General features: G+C 43.5%; 2 protein-coding genes across 3 annotated transcripts in view; one reads left to right on the top strand and one right to left on the bottom strand.

Moving 5' to 3' along the window:
* Positions 1–1000: 1000 nt before the first annotated feature.
* Positions 1001–1838, bottom strand: LOC111547670. Its single transcript, XM_023219613.1, has one exon. The coding sequence runs from the start codon at positions 1744–1746 to the stop codon at positions 1363–1365; it is 384 nt and encodes a 127-aa protein (XP_023075381.1). The 5' UTR covers positions 1747–1838; the 3' UTR covers positions 1001–1362.
* Positions 1839–2174: 336 nt separating this feature from the next.
* The window catches only part of KLF7 (Kruppel like factor 7), a 93152-nt gene continuing 73800 nt past the window's right edge, over positions 2175–21526 (top strand). For both annotated transcript variants that reach the window (XM_023219600.2, XM_023219592.2), the window contains exons 1-2: positions 2175–2290; positions 2501–2740. In XM_023219600.2, coding sequence (XP_023075368.1) covers positions 2639–2740 — 102 coding nt within the window. In that variant the 5' untranslated portion in view covers positions 2175–2290; positions 2501–2638. The remainder of the gene's footprint in view (positions 2291–2500; positions 2741–21526) is intronic.

Genomic DNA, 21526 nt, shown 5'->3' with positions numbered 1-21526 from the left:
AATGGTTATGTGACACACATAAGTTCACTTGAGTCTCAAGTACCAAATTACATGGTTGGTCTTGCCTCACCTTTCGCCTCTAGTTTTTCTATACCCAAGTTCCTTTCCTTTCCCTATTATTCGTGAACATGTTTTTTGCCCTAGTGTTTCTCAATGGCTCCTGCCCATCCCCCGAGTTGAAATAGCATGGGGGTCAGAGGAGAGGAGACCTTGTAACAAACTAGCAAGGGGTTTCTACCCTTCCTCTATCTCCAAGATCCAATAGTATATTCTCCTAATGGTTCTATTAGTTTACGTAGCTCAAGTGGGGAGACAATGATAGCTAGTATTTAGTATTCACCTACTAGTGTCAGATACTATGCTAGGTGAGTTACCAAAGATATTCTGACTCTTCATAACAATTAGACAACGTGGATGCCACTATTTCTGTTTCTGAGATGGGTAGGTAGAAGTTCTGACCCAGTAATTCGCTCCAAGTCATGCAGCTAGTTAGCTGGCAGCGTCCTTGCACATCTAATTGCAGATGCGTGTGCATCTACATTAGAGTAAATGTACCAATTATACTCATACAATGAATGCTATGAATCTGCCCAACAGAATTCCAGACACTAACAAGTAAATAAATCAGGCTTTCCTCAATCCCAGTAACTCCTGTTTAATATTTCTCGGCAAATACTGAATTTCAATCTGTGCTTGTTTCATAGAGTAGAATCTTTCAAATATTGTGTTATCGAGTCCTACATAGTCAAAGGGAGGGAAAGAAAGGAGGGTGATTAAGGTGAAGTGTTTCTTCCATTACTGGTAGAACGGTTTCTCATCTCTTAAGCACCGAATTCTGCAATCATTCCAAAAGTGGAAGCTCAGCTCACAGTGCATTTTGGGCAAGCTTAAACCACACCAACCATTTAAGGTCAAGCAAACAATTGGCCAACCCTAACGTGTATTGTGCAGGGGTTTCATCTCAGATGTAACAGATCTCTATATGTCTACATCCCAACTCCAGAAAAGGAGAAATCGAGTTCCTCCTCTCACCATCGCAGCTCTGCAGACAACTCGCTGGAGACTCCATGGTGAGCCTCACGTAAAGGCCTCGCAAGCTGCCAGCTCCAGCCTGCCTCCCACATCTACCTAGGCTCCCTCTAGCCTCTTCAACGCACACTCGAGCAACAGGCCCCTCGCAACCAACTCTAGCCGCCGGACTCCAGACCGGGTCTCCCGCTCAGGGTCACAAGGTGGCGCGGGAAGGCGGCGGCGGCGGCGCCCGCGGGGCGGGGCGGGGACTGTGCGCAAGCAGGGGGCGGGCGCAGGCCGCGGTCTCGCTCCGCTCCCCTTTGTTCTCGCCCATTGTGTGGCACTTCCTCCTCAGGCGCTTCTCTGCACCCTGCCAGTCTGTGGGGAGTTCGGGAACAGGCCCTGGATGCCTTTTCTACTTGTTTTTGAGTACGTGAGGACCTCCCCGGCACCGCCACGCGTGGGTCCCCCCCTGCCCCGTGCCCAGGCGGAGGCGAGGTGGCCAGTGTCCTTCTTTCCCGCTCTGCGCCCTCGGCGGCTTTCCCGCGGCCCCCTGCGCCGCGCCCCCTCCAGGAGGCGTCCTGACCCCGCAATCCGGACTTTCACCTCCCGACCGCCAGCCTCAGCGCCGCCGCGGCGACGCGCGACCCCTCTGAGGGGCGCGAGCTCCGGACGCACCGGGCTCCGCCAGGAACCTAGTCGAGGGTCGGAGGCCGGCGACCAGCCCGAGCCCATCCGCCCTAGCGTCCCGGGAGCTGGCGCGAGTGTCGCCGCGACCCTCCCCGTCCCTTGCGCTCGCGCTCCCCGGCCGCCCGGCGGCCGCCTCAGCCCCCTTATATAGCCCTCTAAAAATAGCTCGCCTCGCACCGCCTTGTAAGGCAGCAGGGAGATCCGCAGCGCGCCAATCCGCGCCCGCCGCCAGGGCCAAGCCCCGCCCCAGGCCCCGCTCCGGGCTCCCCATTGGTCCTCAGTGACTTCATGAGCCCCCTGTTTACCTTACATGGTCACACGCGGCCTAATGGACGCCCTCCTCCGAGATCCCACGGCTGCGCGGAGAACCGGGCGGAGGGAGGGAGTTTGGGGAGGGGGAAGAGCAGGAGGAGGAGAAAAGGGAGGGGGAAGACTACAAACTAGCAAGGATGGAGTGGGGGGTGGGGAGGGAAGGGAAGGGGGGGAGAGAAGCGATCGCGAGAGAAAAAAATGCAACCTCCCAAAATAAAGAGCAAAGATTGCATTAGGAGCGAACAGCGCTGCAGAAATAGATGGCAGCTTCGTGTCAGTGAGTTTGCATCCCCCTTCCTGATCCACGAGCTGGAGTGATTAGAGCCCTGGAAGGGAATTGTTACTCCCGTGGAGAAGTCCCCTTTTCCTGGCAGTCGTCTGCACTGTACACGCTGGATGCCTCTCTCCATCCACCCCACTCACTCGCTCTTCTCTCACCTCCTCTCTCCCTCTCCTGCATTGATTTTTTTTTTTTTTTCCTTTTTAGTTGACTGAAACAAAACAAAACAAAAGGGCCACTGGATGTCTGCCTTCTTGGGGGGTGAGCCAGACAGACTGACAAACAAACAGCCCCAACTGTGTTCGGGGGAGGGTTTTGCCTCCCGTTTTGCCCGGCAGCAGCAGCATGGACGTGTTGGCTAGTTATAGTATATTCCAGGAGCTACAACTTGTCCACGACACCGGCTACTTCTCAGCTTTGCCATCCCTGGAGGAGACCTGGCAGCAGGTGAATGATTTAAATTACTTGTGTAAATCGTGTGGTGGCGGCGGAGACGCAGGGGCTGCGTTGGTGTGGGCTCTGGGTCGAATATTTTTGTTTGTTTGTTTGATTTTTTTTCCTTCCTTTTTGGCTGTCTGTTGTTGAAAATGTTTTCTGAAACAGTCATCTGCGCTTACCTCTCCACCCACCCCTAACCTCGTAGTGTGCCGAGCTGAGCAGCCGGTCCGAGCTGCCTGCGTTTCAGTCGCCAACACACATCCCTGCGCACACGTTGTCGGGTTTGCTGTCCCCTATCAGAGACCTGCCGAACTTCTGGGGTTCGGAGGAGCCGGGTGGGAAGGTGGTTTGGGGTGTTAGCGATTGCTGACAGGGACCACGTTCTCGCATGCATGAGCTCTACCCACTTGGTACCTGAAATCAGGTTCATCTATTTCAACTGGTGCTTACGACCATCGGATGGGGGGCGGGGGGAGGGTGGGCAGGAGCAAAGCGGAGTGTTTTTCAGTAATTAGCGAGTGTCAATAAAGAATAGGAGCTTGATTTTGAGATTAGAAGGTAGGCAAAAGAGAAAAGAGCCCAGTGACAAAAGATACTCAAGGAGGACGGGAAGATGTAGCTGAGGCTGACAATGCATTGTAGGTTTTCCCAGTGTGATGCCTCTATGCTTGTCCTTGTTTCTCTTTTTTGTTTAGGGTCTTTCTCTAGTTAGGCAGCACAACCTCAGACAAAGACTGATGTGTGCTTCCATGCCTCTGACTTTGTCTTAGAGGACTAGTTAAGAAACTCCTAGGATGCTGAAGGGCACCGATGCCAAGTTGGCTAGCCGTCCAGGGAGGATGAAGCGGGGCTGGTGACAAGTTCACTGGGCTTCGTAAAGTGGAATAAAGAAAGTGCTGGTCAGTGGAAAGTGCTGGCTCTGCTGCGGAAACAGTGGTTTTTTTCAGCAGCGATTAGGAGCTGCTGAGGGGACATTCTGCAGGAAAGATGGTGGGTGGGGGCAGGGGGACACGGGTATTTAAAAATTCTACAGTGTGCACCATGGAAAGTCCAAGAAGACAGTCCGGATTTGCACATAGGAAGTGTGAACTTGTACAGTCCGTCCTGGAGAAACCCGCTTGCCCTTGAGGGGAGGGCTGTGAGAGGCTCGGTGTGTGGCTGCTCATGTAACTTCTCTGCTTAGTGACAGCAGCTTGTTAAGGCTAATGAACGGCTGAATTTCCTCTGCCGGGATCCAAAGCAGGATTTGCCAGCTTGAGGCTGAGATGTAACAGTCGCTGCTTTAGCAAAAGAGGCTTGGCTTTTGGTATAAGGAGCTGAGTGGCAAAGCGGATCCTCTAACTGTACCATTGTTACTAGTTCTCTTCTGGTCAGAGGCTGTGAGTTTTTCTCCAGGTATTGGCCTCTGGTGTCAGTGTGTTCACACATGCATTCCTGTCCAAGGACGCTGGCAGATGCTTGACTGTCTCTCTGTGAACACATACACAGTTCACATATTTTTAGCATAAAGTCTTTATTCGATGCATCCTTATCCTTAACGAGAGTGTATCTCGTGAAGGACCTCACTGGATCTTTTTCTTCCTTTTATTTCCAATGCTAATTAAACCAAAATGTTGCCTGAATTTCATTTTCTGAAATAGCCTTCATTTCACACTGTCAGCCCACTGGTGTGGAATCGGTTGCATATTAACAACTGTCTAGACAGGTTAGAGAAGGGAATCTGTTGATTTAGTCAGCCTGCCCAAGGCAGCCCTTGTTTGTGACTAACTGTTAAGCAGTGTTAGAAGGAAGAAAGTTGGCTTTATTTGTTAGAACGTTCCCTACTGATGAATCATGCAACTTTGTTTTGGTTCAAGTTTTCAGAGTAGTAAAGCCAGATTTGGAGGAAGGTCTCTTCACAGGAAACCTGCTTTTCTAGATCTGGCTAGACCATCCAGGACAAACTCTAGATCTGCAAAGAAACATCACTGGTTTGACAATTAGAGGATGTATTAGATCTATTGTTTCCTAAGAAGCCATCTCTGCTCTTCCTTCTCCCCTCCTCCCCCTGCTCCTCTGCCTCCTCCCCCTGCTCCTCTGCCTCCTCCCCCTTCAGGGAAGCTCTAGTTCAGTTTCTACAGGCAAAGGATTTTTCACCCCTCGGAACCCCCTCACTTCTTGCCTTAACCCTCTCTAACTGCCAGCCACTCTCACCTTAAAATCATTAGCCAACTTATTCAGCGGCATGCTTATAGCCAATGCTGATGCATAACTTGTGGGGAAGCACTAATAAACAATATATCACTCCAGTGAGCTTTATGCTCTGGACTCCATAGTCACAACTGCTCAACTGCTGTATATAAAGGCGACTAGGACCATAGGTTTACCCTGATGACAAAACCTTTAGCCTCTATCCCTTCCTTCTTCCCCCTCCCCAAACCGTCTTGCTGCTTCTGACTATAAGGGGTGATGATGGTGATATGCAACTGTTAGTTCCAAATCAACTATCAGATGATGAAATTTTGAGACTCTTTTGCTCAAAACAGCTCAGCAAGATTTCTGCAAAGAACCCCAGGCAGGAAGAAGTTTCCTCATGCTCTGGGGTAATCAGATTTTAGAGGTCAAATGAGGAGTAATTATTAGTTGTTCTTCTTAAAGTGAACAATGTACCTGGGCTCGTGGAGATGAGCGAAATGTGGAGATTCTGATAATCTGACTTGGTTTCTAGAGAAATAGTGGCTTCAATGATAAACTCAAGAACACTTTTACATTTGAAAATTGAAGATAAGTGATTTGGGGATTTTATTTTAAACTTAGGATATGGGATAATTGTCCTGCCTAATAGTCAGTGAGCCTGTGACAAAGTCACTGACTGTGGCAGGGCCACCTCCTGTCAGGGAGATCCTCATTTTGACATTGGATTTTCTGGCAATGATGCCTTAGCCACATAGCTCCAAGTCTGAAAATAATTGTTGCTGGTATAATTCTGAAATCCAAATGGACGTCACACATTAACAGCTCTCCATTCCTGGGCTCTGACTGCATACTTAAGCACTTGGCCCAAGTAACATCATCTTTCTGCCTGTCATATAACTGTAAATTACACTGTGCTCATGTGGTCTATTATTTTATAGAATTCAGCTGACGCACAATTCTTAAGACTACCAGCCTTAAGCGCTTTGAAAACTTGCAGGAAAATTTCCAAGAGCTGTCTGAGCAAAAGTAGAAAAAGGTCAAGGGTAGGACAGAAACCAGAGTTTCTTATGGGGTACCACTTGATATGGGTAAAGGGAAACTCATTCATGACTGTTTTTGCCAATAGAAATCATGATTTTGTTTTTAGACACACTGCTGACTTAGAAAATAAAAAGAATATGATGCAATGCTTTTATTTTCTTCTAGAATATACAAAGACTTTTAGAACTTTTATATATTCTATCTCTAGTCTGCTATTTCATGAGTGCAGGTCAAGCAGTGATGATCTAAGTCTTATTTGGACTTAGCTTTGCATCGTGTCATTGAGGAGCATCTCATGTTTGCTTGAAAAGTCTTATGGAATTATGTTTATTGTTAATGCTGATTCATAATTGGCAGATGGGGTCAGTTTTAGGTCTCTCTTTGCTCAGAGAAAATTTTCCACTGCTACTGGAAACAAATAAATAAATCATAGAACATTCCTCTCTCCTCCCCCATTCCCCTATTGTTTTAAACTAATGGCATACTTGGCTACTGTAAGGACTAAAGTGTCCCCATAACACTGCAATTTCATCTTGGTTTCAGGCACCCTGAAACAATTTTTATGAGGGCCTTTGGTATAAGGAATCTCTAGGGGAAAACCTACAGAAATGGTTGCATTCCAAGAACAGCTTCATGGTACCAGGGATGGGATTTGGTCTGTGAGCCACATTACTTCTCCTTTTATGTGAAGATCTTGCCTTTGCACTTCCGTCTGCAGGCCTGGGCCACCAGGTGCTGTATCAGCCAGAAGACAAAGCAAACTGTAGGGTCTGTCCGTCCGCAGGTTTGCCTGTGTCCCCAATTCGCAGAAAACCTTGTCATGAATTAGAATTTCTTGGCAACAGCACCACCCAGGGAAATTTGTAGACACAAAGGAGCCTTGCTAGCCACACTGAAAGGATAAAATAACTGACTTTTTTTTTTTTTTTTGTATGTGATTTGTGTGTTCTTCAGTTACTGTAAATCTGTTTCTTTATTTGAAACAGCAACTTGGTAGATGAAATAAAAATATAACTGCCCCTGTTATCCAGAATGTATCTTATCTTTATAAAGATGCAATCACTAAATAGATGTAGCCCTACAAATGAAAGCACATGTGACTGCAATCAATCACACTTAGCCTTTCTTTAATAGATTCATTTCCATGTTCCTTCAATAGACACATCTTTGTGTAGATTTAGGGGCTCTCAAACATTATCATTCAGTCTACCTGTTTGCAGTTTGGTATTTTAAAGTGGGCAAACATTATAATGTAGTTATGTTTTTACTACATCTGTCCTTAGTAGGGGGAAAAGGAAGTCACTATTCTTTGTTCTCCATGAACTTCCCACCCCCACTCCTTACCCTGAGGAGAATGGGATGTGGGGGTCCCATCCATTTAAAAGGCAGAGCAGAAGATGCAGGATGACAGCCTTGCCCTGAAATGATTTATGTATGGGTATGTCAGAGACCTTAAGCATCCAAATGTGGGCTGCTTCTTTCTGCCAGCCTCTTCTAAACATAAATGCCAGTGGGGGCTAATTTGCCTCTCCACTTAAATGGAGATAGTTCAGAGAGGGTCCTAATGGGGACTTTAATAGCCACTCGCTTATGAATCTTCGCATTCTACTCCCTTCAGAGAATTCTCGTGTTTTAACTTTTTGAGTACAAGAAGACATTACAATCTTCTTTAATCGCTCTCTGTGCCTGTTGAGGAAAGAATACAGTTTCCTCTGGCCAGTCCCATCTGGCTGAAGTTGATAGGATAGCTGGTCTGATTCCAGACGGGTCGGTGGATACCCCTTATCTTTTCATTTTATAGTATTGTGCAATGGGCTTTTAATTATCTTTGCTGGACCCCACGACTAGCAAATGCAGAAAATGGCTCTGTGATTCCAGTTCACTCGATATATCAGTTAGCGTGTGTGTTAGAATTGCGATTTGCTGAAAGTTTAGGACAGCTCCCCAACTTAACTTGAATGGTGCCAGAGGGTGAGGGGCAGAGATTTCCTCTCTCCAGAAGTCCCTTTGTTCTCCCAAATCAACTGACTGCTTGCTTAGCATAAACGGTGGGGGAAGGGGGGAATGTTTTAACCCCAAAATGCCAAATTTTACCAAGTACAGTGATTAGAAAACTCGACTACTAATGGTGTTAAAGTTGGTGAAACAAATTAGTGTCTGATTATTCATGTTGCATGTAACATTGACAAGTTAAAAAACACTCCTCTCTGTTATATTGTATACTCGTTTTAGAATATACATATCCTTATTCTATCAAAAATTCCCCCAATAAAGTGTTGCCATTACTGGGACATGCTATTACCTAAGAAAGTTCGTGATTTTGCTCTGCTCCCACCTTGCCCTGATTTGTTCCTGCTAATTGGCAGAATTATTTCTACCGCCCTATGTCCCTTTAGTTTTCCTTCTCGGAGTATTTGGTGTGATCCTAAGAACTTGGTCCTGTTTAAACGTATCATGTCCATCCCGCCTCCATTGGAGCAGTACCACATGCTTGATATATAAATGTTATGGCTGAGCGTTTGCAGTAGCCTTGAGATCTGAGTCTAGTGTCAGCCCAATTGAGGTGGGAGTGACTTCTGATTTTAGGGGGATACTATTCCTCTTGAGCTGGTAGATGGACCTAGTGCACCTTGTGGGATTTTTGTTGTTTATATTCAAGTATAGAAAAGATTCCATAGTAAATACTTCATTCCTTAAGCCCTTGTTATGTGCATAATACTGTATTTGGGCAATGCAAAATTGAATTGGATATACATTCTGCCCTCTAGGAGCTTGACTCTAGTAGGACAGAGAATGCATGTTCACAATTAAGTTAAACAGAATAGAGCGTGAGTGCCAGAAAGAAGGAAAGAAAGAAAGAAAACATTCAGTTCTGTGTTGGAACACTGACCTGTGCCTGTCTGTATTACCCACATTGTTCCAACCTTGTTTATAAAACATGCTTGAGATTTACTAAGTTCTGTTGTGAAAAAGCTTTCAGCTAATGGCATGTGGTGGGCTGGATACTTTTAGGGCAGATGAATATACAGTGTGAATACACATGTCCGTAATGGCCAGGAAACAGTGCCCATGTCTGTGCCATTCGGAAATGATTAGAGGTAATTAAAATAATTAACACAGAGCCATATGCGATATCTATTTTTGAATGTGGGTGTATTGACATTTCCTGAGGGTCATTTTGAAAGTCAGGTTCTCAGCCTTGTACCAAAGCGAGGAACATAGAATCTCAGAATTTCAAATCTTGAAAGGGTCTTAGTTTCCTCAATTCTAAAATACTAGGGTTGAACTAAGTGATTGTTAAAGCCAGAGGCATTACACTCTCCAAGGTCACACAGCTTATTAACACTGATGGTTTCAGGGCCCAGGTCTCTCAGATGCCCAGACCAGTTTACTTGCTTTCCGTCACCTGAATATACCTTGACTCACTTCTGCTTCTTTTCTTTCTTTTTCGCCTTCAAGGAGGCAAGAAAATTCCCTTTTTAGTTTTAAGAGTACTGGTACATGGAATTTTGGGATTGGCTAGGTTCTGGACCAAGTTATTGAATATTTTGGAGAAGGCTTACTTGTGTAATTTGATTCTTTTTTTTTTTTTGAGACGGAGTCTCGCTCTGTCACCCAAGCTGGAGTGCACTGGCCAGATCTCAGCTCACTGCAAGCTCCGCCTCCCGGGTTCACGCCATTCTCCTGCCTCAGCCTCCGAGTAGCTGGGACTACAGGCGCCGCCACCTCGCCCGGCTAGTTTTTTGTATTTTTTAGTAGAGACGGGGTTTCACTGTGTTAGCCAGGATGGTCTCCATCTCCTGACCTTGTGATCCACCCGCCTCGGCCTCCCAAAGTGCTGGGATTACAGGCTTGAGCCACCGCGCCTGGCCGTGTAATTTGATTCTTTTTCCCCTTTTAATGTGTGGTAAATTGGAAAATATTCACTGTACCGACAAAATAGCCTCCAATTATAACTCGAGTCTTATAAAAATTATTGTCGTTTAAATAATAACAAATGAAGTGATTGTATGAAGGGTATGCAATGGGGCATATGTGGTAGGGGGTTGGATGGAATATAGGGCTAGATGGAAGTAGAAAGCAACAAACATGAAATTGTTTTGTTTCTGACACCTCACCAGCAAAGAGAGTGCCCAAAACTTTACCAGCAACCCATGTGCCAGTTTATGAAAATCTTTTGAAATGTATTTAAATTCTTGAGAGGGTTGTAGCAGTAGTGAAGAAACTCAACCTCTGAGAGGTTTTTCAAAAAGTCTTTTGAGGTCTGATGGATGAAGTAGGCCTCATTTTTACCATTGTCCCTAATGAGGAAAGGAAAATGGAAGGGCTCATTTGACTTTTTTGCCCCAGTTTTTCCCCAGTTACTTTTTGCTCTTCCCTACCTCCTTGAATCTCTGGTAATTATGATGGTGAAAGTTCTGTCCAGGAATGTGTCTCACAGATCTCTTTCACTGCTGACATCTTAGAGGTTAAAATCTTCTTCCTCATTCAGGGCGTCTTCGTCTCCTCACAGCTGTAATCTACATCTCCACCTCCAGATATGTCCCTGGGTTTCAGGCCCTCATTGTTTTCTAACCGGAAATAAGCAACAAGCAAGATGGACTTTGGGGTTGTTCCACCATCACTTCAGCTGGATATGTCCTAAACCCCTAACTCATCAACTTCTTCCATGGACTGCTTCCTTTTTCCTGGCTTCCCTATTTCTTTTAATAATGTGATTATTTGTCTCATGATCTGAGTTTGACATTCTAGTCATTGTAACTCCTTTCTTTTTCTTGAATCTAATGAAAAATTAGATTAAAAGATCTAATTAGCAGAAGTCTAAAATTAGTCGAAAAATCCCATTGACGTGGCTTCTGAGGTGCTTTAGCATCAGCCTGTCATGGATGACAGCCTTGGCCATTGCCTTGCCACAATCCCTGTCACCTCCCTGGACTTGCCTTTCTGCCACCATCACCCCAGGTGGCCTGCTTTCAAACTGTTCATGGCTCCCTCTTATACATAGCATGAGGCCAAACTTCCAAGAGTTCGGGTGTTCCAAGACTGGGTCTACATAGTATTTGCAAGTTTCCCCCCTTTTCACGTGTAGTAAATGCCATCCAAATTAAGTGACCATGCTTTTCCTGCTTCTGTCTTTATTTTTGTTGTTTTCTTTAGCCTTTTTCCTCCTCCTCCCTCTCCCCTTCCTGATTTTCTTTGTCCAAGTTCCACCCATCCCTTAACTTTCAAATGGGTGCCAAACTCCCTCCCTTGCTACCAGCCAACTGTAACTGCTATGATTTCCATACTCTTGTGCAGAACTTTTTACTTCCTCATGATGCTTTACAGTTTTGAGTTATAATAAAGCTTTTCTTTTTTTTTTTTTTTCCTTTTCTGTTGTGTCATTTTTTCTGTTAGGTTTATGCTTTAAGGAGGAGTTGATGCCTTGGGTATAGTTTTGGTAGTCAACTTTTAGTGTATCACCTGCTTCTTAGAAAGCTTTGCACACAGTGGGCATTCGGTAGTTATTTGAGGAGCGTGTTATGACTATGACTTAAGATTTGACTATGCCTTTTTCAGTGGTTCTCAGTCGTGGCTGCACCCCAGACCAATAAAATCAGTATCTCTTTGGGAGGGACCCAGGCATCAGTGTTTGTAAAGCTTTCGGGCGATTCCAATATGCAGCCAAGGCATTGAGCCATTGATGTATAGAGGGTTTAATGGTATATCAGAGTTGGGGTTACCTACTTCTATTGAAATATTTAATGTCTTGTGTAATTTGGAATCCACACGGACCGGAGGTTTATAGTAAAATAGGATCATGCTGGTGGATGTGCTTCATCTGGCGCTTTTGTTAATAGCAGCTGCCCAAGTGTTGTTTCATCCTTCTTGCTTTGCTTTCCCTCACCCTAAAGTGTCTAAGGCAGTCTCTTTGGCTCACATTTCCTATGACCCTTCAGGAGTTTGCTTAACCTGGTCAAATTCCATTTCTGGAAACTTTGTGGTGTTGGGCTTTAAACTCCATCCTTGCTGGGTTTCAAATAATTCATTCTCAGTAGGCCCTTGGCCATGATTTTCCACTCACCTCATCCTGCTCCATGGTTTGAAAGGGCTGGATGCATGCATGTACATCTGTTGGACGATGCTGGAGAGGCATTAGGTAGCAGCTCTCCATTTTCTTACTGACCAACCACAGTGTTTGGAAGTAGACTCTGTTTATAAAGAATTTCAAAGGATCCATCTTTCTAGTAAGAGGAGCAAAAATAAACTGTGGAAGAATTGCTGCCGAGGACATTCAGGCAAGGAGGCTGCCTTCACACCCATAGAAGGCTTAGCTCCTGTGGTAATGACTGTGGGCGTGTAGTGATCTTCACAAAGAAGCCTTAGAAACGCCTCTTTTTCAAACTGTGATGTTTGCAAAATTGTGTGTCCTGTAGCTACATCCTTTCATCTGTAAACTGTCTTTGATGGGGGTATGGTTGGCAAGAGAGAACATCAGGAGAAGAGCTCAGAGCTCAGGGTTGAAGGATTCCTTTTGGAAAGCTCAACCCAGCTGTGAAAACGGCAATTAGCTGTAGAGCAATTGCCCTGCAAGGGAGTGCCCACCTGCTCTTGACCCCGTTCTCACATTCACCTTCCAGAGCCGAGTTAGCAGGAATTCAATGGAGTGGTCATAACATTGGTGCTTATTTTTGGAGAGGCGGCAAATTTGCTCAGCATACAAAGGAATGGAAATAGATTCTTTCCACCCCAACACCCCCTACCTTTTGAGCTTTTAGCCTTTGTTCATATGGTCACTACAGACCATGTTCGTGAAGTGCAGCTTCTGACTGTGGTGTTGAAGGAGTCTTCTGTGAGGCCCTATGCAGAACGGATTCTCCTGAGAGTGATGAGATGCTGCTCAAGGTCAGACCCAAATCAACTTCATTTCTTCTAAGATTGTTCAGCCCTAATTTGTACATTCTCCTCCCCTTCTCAAGGTTCTTGCTTTTTTTAAATATGGACCAAGAGATGATTTCCACTGTGATGGGGCTTTTCATGTTTGCATATGAGAATCTAACAAACATCTGCGCTGAGCTTTTGTTTGAAGGGCTCAGGGTGTTTTGCTCCTGGTCTTTTGTCATTGGCACATTCTTTCTGTAACTAGGGAGTAGACAGATATTACAGAATTTCCCATTCAGGGATGAGAAAATTGGGGCACAGGAAGCTTAAGCAAGTTGTCTTACTGTGGCTGCAAAGCAAATGAGTTGCAAAAAACCGTTAGTGGAATAAACTTTTCTCTTCCCTCTTTCCACTTGGCTAATCTTCCTGTCACAAAAATAATCATCATAGTACTGTCTCATATGTATTGGACACTTCCTAAAGATGATCTCATTTGAGCACCTGTATCCATCATTTCAGTGAATGCTCACAATAAGCGTATGAAATGCGTATTCTGTTTATCCCCATTTTACAGAAGGAAAAGCTGAGATTTGAGGTATTGAATGGCTTGCTGAAAAGCATACAACTTGGAAGTATTTGAGCTGGGATCCAAGCCCCAGCAGGGCCCAGCACTCTTAATTGTTACATCTATACTGACTGCTGTTTAGGTAGGAGACATTAGGGCAGAAGCCAAAGGTTGTGACCTGGCCATCAGTGGCCCGGTATGGATTCCAGTAGTTCAGTAGTTCATTGATCTGTCTTCTTTCTGGGCTTTGGTTTTCTTATCTGTAAAAGGACTGGACTGTGTGAGGCACTTTTTAAGGTCACAGTGTTTTCTAGTAGACAAATTACATGAAGGCTTTGAAATCAAGCAGAGGTGGAACCTTGAGAAAGTCACTTAACATCTTTGAGTCTCGTTTGTCATTTGTGGAGTTCTTAACTCCTGATGAGAATCAGCTCTCTGACCTAGTGTCTGGCACATAATATCCACTCAACAAATGCTCTTTCCTTCCCCATTTTCCTCTCAATAATAGTACACAGGCACAGTGCTCTTTCTCTCAGTGGTGTCTTTGGTCTCTTGAAGATCCCAGTGAGCCTGGAGTGCCCAGGAAATAATAAATGATGGAAGGCAGGGGAAAGCGGAATGCTGGGCATTGGATATGGTGTACCTTTATCCATCCACAAGGGAAACTCTCATTAAGTAATTTGTGCTTGAAACTGGGGGAGGACTAGCAGTACCCATCGCCCCCGGAAACTGGGCCTAGTTTGACGTCCTTGGAATTTGCTTGGCTTGCTCATGCAAATGTCCAGTCTGTTTCCCTTTCTTTCTGTCCAGTCTGACTTATGACTTACGTATCTTACATTTTTCTCGCATGCAGTTATTTTTTTTAGGAACCAGAATTAGGCATATATAACATAATACAGTGCTGGTTACTTCACCTGCCATTTCTGCCTTACCTGATGACTGAGCTTACTGCAGCTTATGAGAGTGAATCAGGTTTTATGAGATCTATAAATATCTCAGATAGGATTTTTATTTCATTTTCCCCCTTCAAATAAGACATAATGGAAGCACTCACATACATAAGGAATATTCTTTCTGTGATAAAGTAGGGTGTTTTTGAATTGGCCTCTGAAAAGCAATAATTTGATGTGGTTGTTCCTGTCGGGAATTTTATGGGGGAGGGGAAGAATCATGCATATGCTGCTATAAAACTCAAAGATTATATCTTCATATTTAAGGTTTAGCCTAGCACCTATGGAGAGATTTATTTCAGAGATGCCAGCCCTGTGTGAAGGCTGCATTCTCTCCTTCTGTGGATTATATATTTGTGTTTTCTTAGCTACAGAGAAACCAGGGAAGGAAAGTCCCACTGGCTAGCAGGAGGTGGGCTCCCCGAAGGAACTTTTCGGTTCTTTGTCTACTCTCTTTCCAGCTGCCCCAAGGGAGGATGTTCTCATCTTTCTCTCTACTTCATGATTTTCCTGCAAAGATTTTCCACTACTTGATATATCTCCCTGAGGTTTTTTTTTTTAACCCTGGAATTACACTTAAAAAAAAAAAAAAAAAAAGATTCTTAATAGCCAATACCAGGAATGGAAGTGATTTTTCTCACTTTGCTCTTCAAGAAGCATCTAGAAGGAAACTTGAACACCTAACTTTAAAAAATGTGTTATAAAATAAACCACGACACAATCATTCTAAGTGCCTCACTTTACCCATCTATAAAATGGGCTCTATTTGCCATGTCTTACTCAGGGCAGCACATTTAACTGTAAATTTAACTATTGTTTTTGAGAAATAAAATGTCTGACTCTGAACCTTTCATTGTTGTTTTTCTTTCTTTTTTAGCACAACCTCCCTCTATTTCTTCCCCCAGTTCTCACCAGCTTTGTGTTTAACTAGATGATAATTTAATTTGTTCTTAAAAGAATAAACCATGTGAACTGAGTGTACCTGAACCAAAGGCGTGAGGAGGACTTCGGCTTAATGTCATTTATTTTTTTGCTGCTGTTTAACATCATCTCAGTGTGTAACATGATCCTAGCACTTTGGCTTTGCTGTATACACTCACTGCTCTGTGGTTATCATCAAATGATGTGACTTCTCTGGTCCTCAGTTTCCTCATGTGAACAGTGAAGGTAGATTTAGGAACAGTGAGATTATCAGACAACCAAACAGTAAGCTCCTAGACTGAACTGGCTTGAAGATGTGTGTTATTTGGCCAGCATGCATGTTTCAATTCCTTTTAATTTGAATGCTTTTAGACAGATCGTGCACTCTTCAATTAACCCTGTCTCCACTATTTCCACCTGGCTTAATTTCTGATGTTTGGCCCAGTAAGCATGCATTTGGGCTTGTGACTAGCATCTCTCTAAGGCACCTTCCCCTCCAAAATGTTCTGATTTGGGGACAAGCTTTATTTTTCAGTCACAGTCTCAAACTGGCTTGCTTTCTGCTCTCACCCAGAACCATTTTCATTTCCTTTTAGATTTCTCTGCCTTGTTGAGTGTCTTTGTTTGGGATTCTATTTTATAAAGCAATTTCCAAATCGCATCTCACTTTTTCCTAGTCATTCAGGTTCTGTTGTAGATCATCAAAATCTGGGATGGAAAAGACCATCTGGTTCACCCCTCCCCCTGCCTGGGCTTAGCAGTTGCTCTAGAGCATGTTCATTCCTTATTGGTATTTGTAACATTTTCCAATTTGGAAACTGACTCTGATTTTCCTGAGCACGCAGCCTCTTGGTCTAAGTGGGAGTAAAATGAGACAATACCAAACAATTTTTTTTTTTTTCCCATCAGACATCCCTCATTAACAAAAAAGCCTGTTATTGTCACAGTTTCTTTTGCCACTCCCAGAGACCCAGCTGGTCAGTTGTGGTAAAAACTCCATGTGTGTGTATGTGTGTGTGTGTAAGAAAAACATGTAACCAGTTCTTAGTTTTCTTAGTCTGACATAGAAGCATGTTGTAGAGAATTCCATTAACCACTGTAACTGCTTATTTTGTTGTGGAAGTGGATTTTATATGATTTGTTTCACTGAGGAAGTGATGCTTTTTGTGTGAAAAAGTCCAGGGTATTATAATAAAGTACTTTCCTGAGAATCAAGTAATGTGTTTGCTTCCTACCCTTGGCACTCAAATACTGCCAGCAAGGCACTTGGCCTTCCTTTTCTAATGCTTTTAGGATGCTATTCTACATTAGGAGTGTTTTTTAAAAAAAATGTATTCTTTTATATTGACTTCCTTATATTACTAAGGATATCATTTAGGTTGACCAGATGGTGATTTTTAGGGTCATTCTTTTCCTGATTAAAAAAAGCCATTTAAAAAAATTACTTGCTACTGGGTGTTCCTCCTTTTTTCCAATCTCTGATTGCCTTTTTTTTTTCTTTTCAAAAAATTTTGAGTGCCAAATAAAGGCCCAAGATTATTATTATTTTGTGTGTGTGTGTGTAAAATTTTTCAAAACCAATGACTATTTAACTGTGTGAATTAGCTACTATTAAGATATTTCTGAAAAAAAAATTTCTAAAAAGGAAGAGAGAGAAAAAGAAAGGGAAAGGCAGACATTGTGTGGTCATAGAATGTCCTTGCACAGTTTTCCCTGCAAAAGAGAACCAGAATGCAAACCAGTTGTCCTCCTACCCAAAACGCGCCTGCCTTTTTCCTCCAGCTTTTACATCCAGGAGGTCTTTTTTATGTCCCATGTTTATAGAGATCAGGACTTCACAAATAGCAGAACTTGAGGAGCATTAGACATCTCTTTCCAGTCCCTCCCTGCCGCCCTCCTCAGTTTGCACATTACTGGCCTGAGCTTCAGAGATCATTATTTAAATCCAAGCCAGTATTGGGCCCTTAAGAACTGTGAGCCTCCTTTCAATATTTTAAACATATTCACAGTCCGGGTGTGGTGGCTCACGCCTATAATCCCAGCACTTTGGGAGGCTGAGGCGGGTGGATCACGAGGTCAGGAATTCAAGACCAGCCTGGCCAAGATGCTGAAACCCTCTCTCCACTAAATATACAAAAATTAGCTGGGCGTGGTGGCACGTGCCTGTAATCCCAGCTACTTCAGAGGCTAAGGCAGGAGAATCGCTTCAACCCGGGTGCCAGAGGTTGCAGTGAGCCAAGATCAAGCACTGCACTCCAGCCTGGGTGACAGAGCAAGACTTTGTCTCAAAAAAAAATTCGCATGTTAACACAATGCATGGTGCAGCATGGCTGAGGGAACTGCTTCTCGAAGGGTGGGCTGAGCTACACAGTGCTTCATGAGCACAGAGTGGATAACAGAATTACCTTGAGAGGCAGTTTTATTCCCATTGCTATTTTATTTCAGTCCTTCTAACTCGAGGAGACCGTCAGTTTTGAGGTACCATGTCTTTAACACCTCTCTAAGGCTTAGTAAACTCTCCTCACCCCTCCCTTTCACCTCCCTCCCTCCCTTCTTTCTTCCATTTTTTTTTTTTTTTTTAAATAGAACAGGTCTTACACTCAGAGCTTTTGACAGGCAAACATCCAGTTGAAAGTTTGTAATATTGTTTTGATTTTGTTGTTTTTAATTTTATGATTATCTTCTATTAATGAACATTTGCAGGAAAAGAATTTAAAACACATGCAGCCTTAATATATAATGCCTTAGTGAGGCAATTAAAACTAAAAATAATAGGGGAATGATTGTACAGATGGAACGCTGGTTTGGTAAAAATCCGTGAAGGTGAAATGAAATTGAAGTTTGAAAAATACTAGTATCGTGGAAAATTCAAGGGATTTGCCATCAGAAAACCTGGAATTTAGTCCTGACTTTATCAGTATAAAACAAAGCAAATTTTTAAATTATGTTTCCCATATGAAATGCAGGGCTTATAGTAGTAGGATTACTCTAATCAAATGCTATATGGATGTGAAAGTGCTTTGTAAACTATTACATGCTGTATGGTGTAATTGTTTTCTATTCTGCAGTAGGGGAGGCTTTTGTTTCATGCCTTAAACCATTACTTCTTGTTGGTTTTCTTCCTCTTTATGATTTCTATTCAGTTTTCCGAGCAGGAACTTAGTAACTTTTTATTTGTTCCAATGGGGCTGTTACTTGTGCCTTAATTGTGGTACTTTGAAAAATTTCCTACTGGTTGTCTAAATCAGGACGTAAAACTTTGTAATTTATTTCGTGTGTATTCATGTGTGTTTGCTTTAAACTGAATTTTGCAAAGTAAACTTAGTCTGTGAAATACATTATTGTGTAACTATTAGATAGATATAATATGCTTCTCTTTATTTTTTAAAATACATTCTTAACAATTATGTTTTACCACACTCATGAAACAAGCATGTGCATTTATTTGTATGTGTGTGTGGTTTGGGGAGAGGGTGGCGGTGGTATTCAGGGATGAAGGAAGTCTGGGTTTTGGGTAAAACTGAAAATTCTGGGGACTCTTTGCTTCTGAAAGTAGACGTCTGTGTGGCCACAGTGACTCATTAACAATACACTGTCACATGTTGTTAGATAATAAGAAGATGGGGACTTACCTGGATAGGAAGTCCTGGACTTACCTATGTGTCTACTTCCATGGAAACCTGCTGGTTTATGGCACACTGGGGTCAGAATGACAGAGCAGTATGTTGCTCTCAGAGATGCAGACTCTTGTCCCAGCCCAGGATAAAGTTGGTAGAAGGTAACTGCAGCTCAGAAGGAAGGTTGAACTCAGACCAAAGGACCACATTGACTGTGTTGGCCAAGCCCCTGTGAACTCTTCAAATGAGTATGTTGAGATTTTCATCCTGCTTACGACAGGTGCTGTACTGACAAGGATTGGGGATCCCAGGTGTCAGGTAGAAAGCTGCACTATCATACTGCCTTACCTAGAGTACTGGTTGAAATGAAACTATATCTGCAGCTCTGTCTGTGAGAGCCTCTCCGGATGTCTTCCTGTTGCTAGTAACTGTGACAGGAGTGCCTTGTCAACAGTGGACAGCGCCACCGCTGAGCAGAGTCTGAGCATAGGAGTCAGCCGGGATGGATCATCAGAGATTTCTTGGACTACTAACAGTGCTGCCAGTAGAGCAGATATGGGCAAGCCTGGGGTATGGGCCCAGGAGGCCCCTTTCTCTTTGTTAGTCTGGCACCCCTGCTGAACCTCAGCAGTGATAAGTGCTAGCAAAATGTACGGCTAGTCTAGAAGACAAAATCAGAGCCTCCTGGAGAGAGTGACAGCTCTGAGTGGGGGTGTTGCTTTTAACAGATTTTTAATTTTTTCTCCTCAGAAAATTATTGAAGACTCTTCGCCAAAAAGAACACACACCAGTTTCTTATTATTGACTATGAAATCAACATGACTGGGTGGGACTGGGAAAAAGACAGATTTATCAGTCCCTAATAGCTGATGGAAACTGCATCCTTTAGGTAGAACACAGAATTGGGTGTAAGGAGACATTCCTTTGTTTTGGTTGTCTTGAACAAAAGGAAGGACAATAGAGGACACAAGATGGGTGTATCATATATTAAGGGCACCAAGAATTTAGAGAATGGGGAATCAAGTGAGGGTGGGGGGGTGATAGGAGATCCCTGCCCCCAAAGCAGACATTGGCAAAGGAAAACTCAGAGAGCAGGAGTCATAAAGATGGCCCCTGGGAGTCAGGCTGGTAATATCAGTGAGTGAGGCAGGCACAGTATAAGGCACTAGAGAGTGGTGGGAATTATGGTGACATAGAAAGTATAGACCCTATCTGAAGGGGCAGCTGCCATTCAGCTCCAGCCAAATACTGCTCAAAAGAGTTGCAGAACTTGTTGCCAGATCTTTTGTTTTTTTCAAGAGAAGCTAGAAATCTGAAATTTTATATGTCAAAAAACCATTGTGGGCTGGATCTGATCACTAGGCTACCAGGATATTAGCTCATTACTATCTTTTTGGGTTGAGTAGCTTTGTCTTTATACATCCATTCAAAGCAAAAACTTGCTTGTAGAATGACCATGGGAAGCAGTACCGCACGGTGGCTTGGGAGGAGTCTCTCTTGCTGTGCCTGACTAGGTAGACCCTAGGTCAAGTCGAGTGGGTCCCTGAAGCTCACAGCTTCCATTTCCCTGGCCCCAGACTTCCATGAGTAAGTGAAGGTGAAGAGGGACAGGAATGTCAGGCTCTCGACCAACCTTTGTAGGGATTTGTTGGGACATACCTTTGGCTCCAACTTTCACATGAGAAATTAAATTCTGGGGTCAGGAATGTGACAAAACACTTGAGTACGCAGCTGGATTTTTGCCACCAAGATGATTTGCAGGGAAGTGTTGCCATAAAATGCCTGAGATCATGAATTGGGCGGACTCCCCATCTGGAGAGCCATACCTTTCTCTGTGAAATTAAATATTTATATACTTTTAAGGTTTAGTTTTGATTTTTAAAAAGCGGATAGAAGCTTACTCAACTATTAAAAAAAATGCTTCAGATCAAGTGGTAACATTCCAAGTTCACTACAGTTAGCTTTATTGGAAAACATGGTTTTATCTTTTAAAGAAAATCAAACACATCCTAAAATATTTCAAGAACTGGCTGATGTTACGACTTTGGTCAGCAGAACCCATCGAAGCCACTAAGGCCAGGGGCTGGTGTTGGTATCCAGCATATCATGTTATACAGGAGCTTCGCCACCTTCTCCCAATGGCGCCATCTCATGTAGCTATACTAAGACGTATTTTATTTTGAGGCACTTTCTCAGTGGGAATTGGGTGGGTGTGGTAGTAAGAACACTTAGAAAAGAGGGGTGAAACCTTTATGGGGCCAGGGGAGCCATGGCAGAGGGTAGAGTGGGGGATAGAAGCCTCCAGACTCCTCCACCCTAGCCACTCTGCACCTGGGGCCTTTCAGCTGTTAAAGTGAAAAGCCAATTATCTTCTGTAAATGAGGGAAAAAAGAAGGAATAAAAGTGTCTATTATGTATGCTGATATGCATAACACTTCAAATAAAAGGATATATAAGCACTTGACAAGTTGAGGGAGAAGGAGAGGAGAGTGCTGGGGGCAAAGAAAGGCAGATTTTTTTACTTTTTATACCTTTTCTGTTCTGTTTCAATGTTTTTGACCTTCATAAATGATCATTGCTTTTAATTTTTTTAAGAGCAATTTGGGTGATGGAATGGTGGACCACTTATGTTATCCTGTGTTTCTGTTGTTTTGAAATTTTATTT

The sequence above is a fragment of the Piliocolobus tephrosceles genome, chromosome 11 (assembly GCF_002776525.5).
Source record: "Piliocolobus tephrosceles isolate RC106 chromosome 11, ASM277652v3, whole genome shotgun sequence".
NCBI classification, from domain to species: domain Eukaryota; kingdom Metazoa; phylum Chordata; class Mammalia; order Primates; family Cercopithecidae; genus Piliocolobus; species Piliocolobus tephrosceles.
Note: the sequence above shows the minus strand (reverse complement) of the source record. Positions and strands in the feature narration are given on the sequence as shown.